Source organism: Labrus bergylta, chromosome 6 (genome assembly GCF_963930695.1).
Source record: "Labrus bergylta chromosome 6, fLabBer1.1, whole genome shotgun sequence".
NCBI classification, from domain to species: domain Eukaryota; kingdom Metazoa; phylum Chordata; class Actinopteri; order Labriformes; family Labridae; genus Labrus; species Labrus bergylta.
The window spans coordinates 16863253-16874632 of NC_089200.1; the positions used below are offsets into that span (position 1 = coordinate 16863253).

The 11380-nt window shown below is 38.6% G+C and overlaps 1 protein-coding gene across 1 annotated transcript; it reads left to right on the top strand.

Annotated features, from left to right (window-relative positions):
- Positions 1-972: 972 nt before the first annotated feature.
- On the top strand, positions 973-10141 carry timm44 (translocase of inner mitochondrial membrane 44 homolog (yeast)). The gene is made up of 13 exons (XM_020638949.3): positions 973-1071; positions 1519-1623; positions 3007-3210; positions 3289-3369; positions 3485-3634; positions 4028-4164; positions 4652-4737; positions 6138-6230; positions 6917-7041; positions 7333-7383; positions 7984-8073; positions 8474-8584; positions 9240-10141. Exons 1-13 carry the CDS (start codon positions 1042-1044, stop codon positions 9357-9359), a joined length of 1383 nt encoding a protein of 460 aa, XP_020494605.1. The 5' UTR covers positions 973-1041; the 3' UTR covers positions 9360-10141.
- The last annotated feature ends 1239 nt before the right edge of the window (positions 10142-11380 follow it).

Here is an 11380-nt window from a genome sequence, read left to right on the forward strand (position 1 = left end):
ATTTTATTTTCTCTACTCAAACTTTGTTAGGAACAGTGCTGCTGCTTTATAAAGTCAACCCATCCCAGCTGAGATTTTATAAGCAAGGTTAGAGTGCATAAGAGAGGAGCTGGAGTTGAAGTTTTGTTGTGATTGACTCCCTCATAACCAAGCCTCCCCTTGAGCTCTGTCCCTAAATATTTACAGGCCACCCAAATAATGTGCAAACCTTTATGATGATCTTACTGAACTGCTGTCTATGATCAGTATTGACTGGGTAGTTGTTGCTTAAACCTTCACTTCACTTGCACTCTTGACAACTTTGGGCTGACTCAGCTTGACACAGGGACAACACTCAGTATGTTGCACTGGACTTACTCATCTCACCTCCAAAGGTCTTATCATTCCCAAGGTTTAGCTAACTCAAAGTGAATGATCTGATAAATCCACATGAACCACTGGTTCAGTTTAGAAAAACAACTAATTGGCTTAACATAACAACATAGATGACACAAATCAAGATGAAATCAAGAAAAACTCACATGTTAACGTTATTAAATGAATTATTTAAATTTCCGTTTCAACTAAATGACTAGATAGATAGATAGATAGATAGATAGATAGATACTTTATTGATCCAGAGGGGAAATCAAAGCATCCAGTAGCAGGTTACAAAGACGGACTGTTTAAAACTGTGTTATTGTATTTTCAGCTTTTGATGTTTTAATATGATCTTTTCTTTGATTTTTAAATGTCCTCTTTTAACTCACTTCTTCTCCCCTTTGTCATGATGCTTGTTCTCACTTGTGTGAAACACTTTGAATTGACTTGTTGCTGAAATATGAGCTTTAAAAATAAAGTTGCCTTGACTTAACAAAGTTTGCAAAATGTTGCCCGTAGTGCGATGGAGCACATCCGGCAAAAAAAGGCAGTAAAATCTTGCTTATCCGAGCACTGTGTGAAGGTATATGGTTTATGGAGGTACCTGAAGTCCCTCCCTCGTGGAAATGGAAGGTCACGAGCCATCACAACCGGAAGAAGGTCATAGGCGCTACATTCAAGATGGCGGCCCCCTTGTGTCAGTGTTATCAGGTGAGTGCTTGGTAACTTTTCTGTAATATGTGAGCGCGTGGAATTCCCGAGTATCAAATAAACTAGAATGTAAAAGAGGCGTCTGAATAACAAGCTTCATCCCAAGGTTGCAAACGTCACGAAGTGTGTGCTCGCCACGATGCTTGCAGAAGGTTAGCTAGCTGAGTTAGCTCTGTGAATAATGTCCTGCCGGTGTTTGAACTCAGAAGTGCTCAGCGAAATCTTTTTCCACGTTAAAGGTCAACTCTCTTATGATGTAGCTGTGTAGTTTTATTTTCTATCCAACTTTGCATTTATGCCTCTTCTTTCGCTTAATGCTTTCCTTTTTTCCAACGCTGTGTCATATTATACGCAGACATGTAAATGACATTTATAAAAGTATGAAAAGTTAATGTGATGCATGACTGTCAATGGCAATTTTTTTATGTCTATGTCCGTAATATCTAGATATCTGTAAGAAGAGGCTTGGTGGCCTTTCCTTCCTCTTACCTGCCTCTTTACAAAGGGCCAAATGTCTACAGGATACGTGGGCTCCTCACGTGCTCCTCACAGGTAAGAGATACACATCACCACACCTTTATCAACCTGAAGTTGTGCTTCAAAGCTCTCTGAAAATATCCCTCATCTGAGGAGACGCTTTATGATGTTTATGACAACTCCAGCAGCAGAGTTGTTTCTGTGTTCTTCGATGAAACAGTAATCCAACAATATAAACACATTTTTGTTGCCAATATTGCATTTTATTCAGATAGGGCTCTGTAATTTAGTCTACCCTTATTTATTTTATTTATTTTAAAATACTTTATTGCAGGCTGTTTTACTTCATTACAAGTTGTCGTATTTCATCACAAATTTTGTTCATCCTGGCACATTTTTTATATATAAACATACAAGAATACAACATGAAATAAAATAAAAATAGATGAAAAGGTACGAAGAGAGAAAAGATAATTAAATTAAGATTTAGAGAACAAAAAATAATAATAAAATAAAAAAATATATATTATTAATAAAATAAAAGTAAATAGAATGGGGGAGGGGGGTCGGGTTGTTCCTTCACTACTCTCTTAATTTAATATAATTTAATTTACATACCTGTTATTATTCCACTTTATCTGTTTCCTTTATCCATTTACTCCAGTAACACATGAATTAACCCTCTCTGTTTCTTAGCCTATACGTAATTCTTTCCATTTCTTTAATATCTTCCACTGTTAACTTCCATGCATAAATACAATTACTTTGTACAAATATTTGTCCCCTTCCTTCTCTATTCCTGGTGGAGCAATACCAAGTATGATATTAACTGGGTGAAGTCGTTTCTGTAAGTTAAAAATATTTGTAATTTTCTCCTGCAGTCTACCCTTATTGATAATGCTGTGCAAAATTAAACAGTAACACCAGCAACATTCAGAAAAATGACATAACAATTGAAGAAACACCTCTTTCTTTAACTGTATAGCCATCATGAAGACAGAATGTACAGCAGCATTTGGTTGTATTGGAATAAAAGCTTTGCATAATAAACTGACATTTCAGAATGCTTTTGATATAGGAGTAGGGAAAAGAGCGCTTTGCAAAAAATAAAAGTAGGGTTTTTTCGCTGCATAATCGGTAATAGTCATATTTCACGAGAAGACATTTGCTTTGATATTTGATATATATTAAACCTATCAAGCAAGCACACATGCTAACTCACCAGCGTGTGGGGAAAAAGTACTACTCTGCATGTCCTTCTTTAAAAAGTGCTTCTGCTGTCTTTGGCACGTTATCGGTTTCTTTCCTACAAAATTTTTCTCAAGACATCTTTGGAAGTAGAACAGACCTTTGCAGGGTTGATTGACTAAGTAATGTAATGAACATAAATGTAATATTGATATAATAGTTACAGTCATTTATAATTTTTGTGTTTTTTTGTTTTTTTTTATCAACAAGGTGCTTCAGATTCCCTGTCCGCAGGTGAGGTATATGTCAGGGGAAAGAGGTGGTGGAAGAAAAGGTTTTTTTGGGGAGTTTCTGGACAACCTGAAACAGGAGCTAAACAAGAACAAGGAAATGAAAGAAAACATCAAGAAGTTTCGGGATGAGGCCAAAAAACTGGAAGAGTCAGACGCATTGACGCAAGCACGAAGGAAATATGTACGTATTATTCTTACATTTGTTTAGTTTTTTTTATTAGCTAATTATAATTACCTTTCACTGCTTTCTCTTTTCTAGAAAACGATAGAGTCTGAAACAGTAAAGACCTCCGAGGTTCTCAAGAAGAAGCTCGGAAACATCTCTGAGACAGTTAAAGAGGTAAACTTTTAAGTGTCATAATCAGACATGGCCTTCTTCCTATGATATATGTGATATTTAAGTTGATTTATTTCCCATGCTAACAAGTTGTGTTTGTGTCTCTGTGTGTGGACAGGGGCTGGGGGAGGTTGGTCGTACAGAAATTGGGAAGAAATTCATGGAGGGAATGGAGGAAGCAGCCAAAACAGCGAAGACTTCAGCAGAGAATGTCACAAAGAGTGGAGAGAAGCTGGGGAAAACTGGTGCATTCAAAGCAATATCACAGGTATGGAGTCAGTTCAACTCTTAAACAAATGTTGTACAATGTTCGATGTTTTATATGAAGATAGGGATATTGTTTTGAACTTTTAATACATAGATTAGAAGGTAAAGAGAACAAGTCCTCCTAGGGACGCTGGTGACGCAATGGTTAGTGCGCACGCCCAATGTATGGAGGCTGTCGTCTCAAGCGGGCGGCCCGGGTTCACATCCCACCTGTGGCTTCTTTCCCGCATGTCATTCCCCACTCTCTGTCCCTGATTTTCGACTCTATCCGCTGTCCTATCTCTCCATTAAAGGCACAAAAAGCGCAAAAATAAATCTTGTTAAAAAAAGAGAAAAAGTCCTTGTAATGTTATTCCTGATTAATTTAACCTATTTGTGTTTCATCTGATATCAGGGCATGGAGAGTGTCAAGAAAGAGATTGGTGACCTGGGTCACACCGGCCCTTATCGACCTCCTGCCAAACTCAGGAAGAGGAGCGAGTTCTCCTCCAAGGGGGCCGGGGACGACAGCAAGGTCTTTGAAGCGAACGAGTACGTGAGTTCCCTAAACTTTGCCCTGACACAGGGGGGGGGACACCTGTCATGATCAGTGTCAGCTAGAAACACATATAAAGCCTAATTAAGGCTAATCATTCTTGTTGTGATTCCTCATTATATATTTGTTTTCATTTGTAAAGATTTCTATTTAAAGCAGCATGAAATAAACTACTTGCTGTCACTATTAAATACAGTAAATGAAACCCACTCGAAGCTAAAAAGCTGTGAGAGCTTGGAATCCCATTTGGTCGGTTGCAAGAGAAGTTTTAACATCACCTCAACTACAGTTACGGAAAAATTAAAGGTTGACAAGTAAAGCATACTCCCAAGAAAGGAAAAAAAAAGAGGAGCAGCATTTGGCAAAGTTTTCCTTGAAAGGCTTTCCTTTATGTTTGTTAAATAGTTCCTGAATTACGCACTGTGTAAGAAAAGCCTCTATGTCTCAGTCTGTTGTTTAAACTTTATTTTGTGTTTTCTTCAGGGAGGCTATGGGTGTTGTGCTCCATAAAGATTCAAAATGGTACCAGCAGTGGAAGGACTTCAAAGACAACAATGCAGTCTTCAACAGTAAGATCTAACTTGCCTCTTTATTTCTGCATCCTTTGCTGTTTACTTCAAGTCATTCTCTCATTTAAATGAGTGTACCAGTGGTTTCCTGTTGCATTGAAGAGCTATATAGAAGTAAACATCATCAAACCAGAGGCCGTCAATACATGTGCATCTGTTGTGGCATATTAGTCATAAGTGGAATTGAGACAGATAAATGAATCCAAAGCACTTTATCTACTGAGGCTCTTTATAGAAAGAGTTTAGAGAGACATACTTCATTTATCTCAGAGGGGAAATTCAAATTTTACACTCTTGTTTTTTCAACATGCTACACACACAGGCCAGGAACGCACACGCACAAACACACAAACAGGATCCTTTGATCATGCACTAATGGAGAGAATGAGGGGCTACACATTAAGGAGTGCCTGAGCAGTTGTGTGTTCAGTGCCTTGCTCAAAGGCATATCAGCAGCGCTCAGGAAGTGAGCTGGCACTTCCAGCAACCAGGCCCAATGCCATACTTTGGTCTGTACAGGGACTTAAGGGATGATATAGACGGGTGTACACGATAATCTATGTTACAGTGGGGACTTGGCACTAAGTCGTCAGATTTGAATTATACATTGCAGCATCAACACATTTTCTCTGCCCCAAATACTGAGAACCATTACATTACTTTTTTTACTGTAAGATGCAGCATATATCTTTTTTTCTTCTTCTTTAAAGGTCCCATATTATGCTTTTTCTGGTTTTATATGCTCTTTAGTGTGTTTTCCAAGTGTCCTGTGCATGTTAAGGCACATCTATGTGCAAAAATTCAAAGTCCGCAGAAACGCGGCTTCTCCTACGTCCTCCTGTTAGCTGTAGCATTAGCCGCATGTAACGCTTGGTTCTAGCCCCCCTCGATAAAAATTTGTCAGTTTTATTAAGTTACTAAAACAGTTAATCCGCTAATGAAAGGCTTTATATTAAATGCAGTAGGAGACTGCTGTTTTCAGATTCAGAAGAACATAAGTTTCAGGTACCGGGTGTCATTTTGCTTGTTGCAGAAGTGAAGCTGTCTTGTGGGAAAGTTTTACATTGTTGTCCTGCCCTGACACTTGTGCATGTTTTGTGTGTGTCTCTGTGTAAGTCTGATGCAGAGATATGAGTGTGTGTTCAGATGTATTTGTCTGGTCATGATTCTTCAATCAGCCAGCATAGTGGAAAAGGAGCATTTAGCTGAGCATTACTTTTTAGTATTGTCATTTCATACATTTTCTTACAACAGGCTTTGTGGGACTCATATTTCTGACATCAAAACTTGTGGCTGCTCACTGCATATAAAAAAAATGATTTTGAAAAGATTTGTTAATGTAAGATTTATTTCTGAACGTCCTTGTAATCTCAGTTTGTCTTTTTTTCTGTTCACTGCAGGGTTCTTTGAGATGAAGATGAAGTATGATGAGAGTGACAACGCGCTCATCAGAGCATCTCGTGCTGTCACTGAAAAGATGACTGATGTCATAGGTGAGAGACCTCCAGTTTGAAAGTCTGTATTAAACACACTGATTAGTTTACTTAAGCTGAGCAGACAAGGTTAGCTTGATTTAAAATAAACACAAGATACTTGTAGCCTAATAAGAAGGATGGGCGCTCGGTAAGGAACCCACTCCCATACACGCACACACGCATTGCGACCTTGTCCCAATGCTTTTGCCTAACTAATAACTGACCTCTGATAACTGATAAGTTTAAACTTCATAGGCTGATGGTTTTTATTTAGCCTGATTTTAGGGGGCGCTGACAGCACCCTCAGCACCCCTGGTTCCTTTGTCCCTGGTGAGAAGCCTTCTTTAAATATAAGTGATTTGTTCTTTAGAAGTATTTAGAACTATCTATACATTTTAAAACATGTATCATACACTTCTGTTCAACATTTTTCTTACATTTAAGACACTTGTATCATTAGACTTTTCATATTTCTTCTTGTGTCCTATAATCACATCTCCTCTAGAAGAGAAAAAAATCTGTAATTTCAACACTTATTGTTTAATTTACCTGTGAAGTTTTGGCCAAAGAAGAAAATGATTAACCACTCAACGTCTCTACTTTGACTTTGAAACCATAAACAATTCAGTAAACATCAGAATCCTGTTGGCGTTCTGTGATTGTCTTTGTATATTTACGGTGTCGGTGTGTTCATGGGTATTCAGGTGGGCTGTTTTCAAAGACTGAGATGTCTGAAGTACTGACGGAGATCTTGAAGGCGGACCCATCCTTTGACAAAGACTCTTTCCTCAAGCAGTGTGAACGAGACATCATCCCCAATATACTCGAGGTACGTTGGCCTGCCTAAAAATGTTGCTCTGTTTATTCTGTTATGATCATTTTTGGATTGATAGATGAGTGTTTGTTAGTGACATGTTATGTTTTTATTTAATGCATCATTGACTTGCTGCAGATGTGGCAGATCACACATTTCAAATACCTTATTCTGAAAATGAAAACAACTATCACAATAATGATCAAAGCTACAACACAAGTAAACCTGTGAACGTATGCACTGATGTATCCTCTCAGATGTCTCCATGGAGTGGTTAAAGCCAATGTTTGTTCTGTGTCCATGCAGGCGATGATCAGGGGGGAGCTGGAGGTTCTGAAGGATTGGTGTTATGAAGCGGTAAAACCTTTTTTTTTTTTTATATACACAGACTCTGAGCTGAAAGCAGATTTTTTGCTTAGATATTTAATAACAGTGATTAGCATTCCAAAAAGCACGTTGGTGCACATATTACTTTAAAGTAGGTAGATCTGCATGAATTAGTGACAGTGACTGCAAATAGTGACGTTGGTAGTTTAACTACATTTTCAGTAGCTTGATGGCAATCAGCTGTTTTTTTTATTTTTTATATCAAATAGTTTTTCAGTAGTAACGCTGTTTTTTGATCAAGTAGACGGTAACATCCAAACAAGCTCAGTTGTCCCACATCAAAGTTGAAGTGCTGCGGAGCGTCAGTCTAAAATCAAACTTATAAGGATGAGTAGAAGACGCCAGCCGATACAAGGACGAATTTTCTAGCTGTCTATGTATTTCTGTATGACTGTGACATCACAGTTTAACCCTTGATGCCTACGATGTCCCTGTGCTGGCGATAGTGTGAGCAAGAGTTCATCGCTCCTCAGTGCAGTCTGCATAAATATATATATTTTATTATAATAATGTATTATATGTTACACTGGTAATAATGTTATCTTCTTTATCTCCATGATGGATGAGTAGACTTACAGCCAACTGGCTCACCCCATTCAGCAAGCCAAGGCCATGGGACTGCAGTTCCACTCTAATATCCTGGACATTGACAATATTGATGTAAGTCACTCCAGACTTCACTACTCAAGACGTTCAATTCCACCTCATAATATGACCTGTTAATATTAATGATCGTTAACTAATTGTGATTTATTTTAAACATTTTTTCTCAGTAAAAAGTATCCACATAAGCAAATATAATCATGATAGTGGACATCTAAACTTGGTATTTAGTAAACTCAGGCATGAGCCTTTGTACAACACATCAACTATACTGCTTTGATTACTTTTTGTTAGTGAAAGTTTTGGTCTGAGGGACTAGACACTGAAGAACTATTTTGTTCTTTATGTTTGGCTCAAACTGTTCAGTCCTTCTAACTGATGCTTGTGTTTGTTATGCAATAAAAATATCATGTTTTTGTATAAGAACAGTGTTTTCTGCATATATCCTCTCTTCCAGCTGGCCATGGGGAAGATGATGGACCAGGGTCCAGTGCTGATCATCACCTTCCAGGCTCAGTTAGTCATGGTGGTCCGAAACACCAAAGGAGAGGTGGTGGAGGGAGACCCTGTAAGAAACACACACATATGAACAAAAACACCAGCTTCAGGGAGAAAACAATCCTTGAGATGCTAAAATCTGATATTTGATTAAAGTGAACAGAATCTTAAAACCCAACCAGTATAAAAAAAAAACATGAGGCTTTTGTGCAGAATATTAGACATTAAGTGACTTTGACTGTTAGGACAGGGATTGTTTTTCTAAAACTCACTGGTTTAATGGTTGTAAATTGGCAGCACTGTCCAATCAGAGCTCCTCAGGGACATCTGTGATTGGTTTAGAAGTCAGAGTATCAACTCAGTATCAAGCAGTTGGCATATGCCCAGCATTCACATCAAATACATCCTCCAGTAGGATTATAAATGGATGTACTATTCTTCTGTGTTTTATCAGATAAATCCAAATGTCTGTACATATTATGACAGATTCTGCCCATATACTCGACAGTATTCTCACTGTTAGTCCTCTCCCTCTAAGCTCTAGAGACAAATGAGACATGTGGATGACTGGGCAAAGCTAACTCAAATATTTTATAATTAAAAAGATGTTTATATTTTATGTCTCTTCAATTAGATTTGATGTGTGTGTGGGCCTCGATGGTTCACGGTGATTTAAGAATTGGATCGTAAGAGATAAGTGTACTCATCTGTTTTTGTCCCTCCAGGAAAAAGTGCTCAGGATGATGTACGTGTGGGCTCTGTGTCGAGACCAGGAGGAGCTCAACCCGTACGCTGCATGGAGACTACTCGACATCTCTGCCTCCAGCACAGAACAGATCCTCTAAGACTTTTTAATATGCACAAAAAAAACACTCAGCTCAGGAGAGAACTTAATGTACCTGAACAGGCCCCGGAGCTGGCTGAGAAGAAAGACGTGGGAGCGAGAGAAGAAGGCAAGGAGAGATAAAGGGCTGACTAGTGGGACTTGGGCTCACTTCACAACAGAAGTATCGTCAAGTTACTTAAAAAGCTTAGTGCTTCACCAGCCTTTATTTGTTTATTTACAGCCTTTATTTACACCACACTGGCTTTGGGTTCAGTCACTACAATCCTTGAATTTCTTTGAATGCCTTCGAGTTACCTTAACCATTCCTCGGGCTCACACTAGGGAGCAGTAGAGTACCAGCAACTCTCCCCCTTTTCACTTACTGCAGTGTCTGCATGACTGCCTGGGGATTCAAACTCTCCAGTGAAGGACAACTGTTGTCAGCCTTTAAGGGATACATTTGTTTTGTTTTTTAATTTTCTGGTTTATTTTTTTTCAATAAAAAAAGATATTTACGAGGAAAATCAAGGCAGAGGATTTGTAAGTTAACCCTCTGAACTTTATGCCAGTGTTAATCTCTCTCTCTTCCTCTCTGAGGCGTTGTCATTGTGGTGGTAGATTGTTTTGTGGCCAATCAGTGCGCTTCTACTTCCTTGTTTGTATGATAATTGTCCAATGTAATTGTTAAACTGTGAAAAAGTTTATATTTATTATGAAAAATAAAGATGACCCCTGTTTTTCACACTAGCCAACATTTTTGGAAAATAAAACATTTCTATCAAATATGTTTTTAAACCTCAACCTTGCAAATGGTTACACTTATTTGTAGTGAAGTTTGTAATGTGACTCCTTTTAGGGCGGTCTCATGTTTTTTAGAGTTTAATTCTTAAGCAGGTTTTTCAGTATTTGCTGATAAAACAATACAATATTTCTATCTACTTCTTTGTGAATTCTTATAGTTCCTAAGCATGATTGGAGCACTCATCTACTTTGAGTGAACCTTGGCTGACTTTAGAAACCAGATTGTACACACAATACTGACCATGATCATTTTTGGAAACCTTTATAATGTGGAGGACGGTACATTGCCCCCTGTTCTTTCCACTTTTCACACACTGTGCACCCATTTACCTTCATCATGGTGGAGGGCTATATGTAATCGCTATATGTGTTCAATGTGCCATGTTGTTTCCCTACATGTCAGAACCATATTGCCTTCAATCAACATCGTATTTCTCCTCTATGGGACAAAAATAGGGTAGTGTAAGGGCTAATGGCACCCATTTCAGCATATCTCACCAATACAGTCATCAGATCCCTCATCACATTTTGAGAATAGAGGTTTCCTCTGCACGTAGTCGCCACAGTTTTCAAGATCCTCTTCTGGTTCTGTGTGCGTTTTTTTACTGCCACTCTTCTAGCTCCATTGAGAAATCTATGAATTCATGAGACAGACAACAACACCTCATTACAATCTACCTCTCTTAACATAAAGAGTTAATGGTATTAAAGCTAAACATTTTAACTCCTTCACCTCTGATTGGTCACATATGATACTTTATATAAGTTAAGAGAAATAAGATGTCACCACCTCAATTAAAGTGACTGAACTGCAACTTCCAGTATAACCTTGCTTTCTTTTTGTTCGTTAAGTGTGCTCCTATTGTGCTTTTAAACGGGCAATTTAAATGTGGATTGTTCCCTCCATAGAGTCCCTGCTCCATTCAGGAAATGTGCTTCCCTTACATTGTGTCTGAGCTGCTTCTGGATACAGGTTGCAGGTGAAATGGTGTGATGTTCATGGTTCTTGGAAGCAGTTAGACAGCTCGGTACATATGGAGGGATGCAGTGCAGCATGAAGGGTTTCATCCATTTGGACTAGCCTGCTCTCATACAGAACGATTGATTACGATGGCCTTGTGGTTGAAGGTATGCGCTGCCTTACACAAGCGCACGCAAGCTGTGTATGTCTCCATGAGCTGGTACTAAGCTGAATGTCTGTCTGTTCATGTAGACCAGCAGCTCCACAGCTCCTCGGCT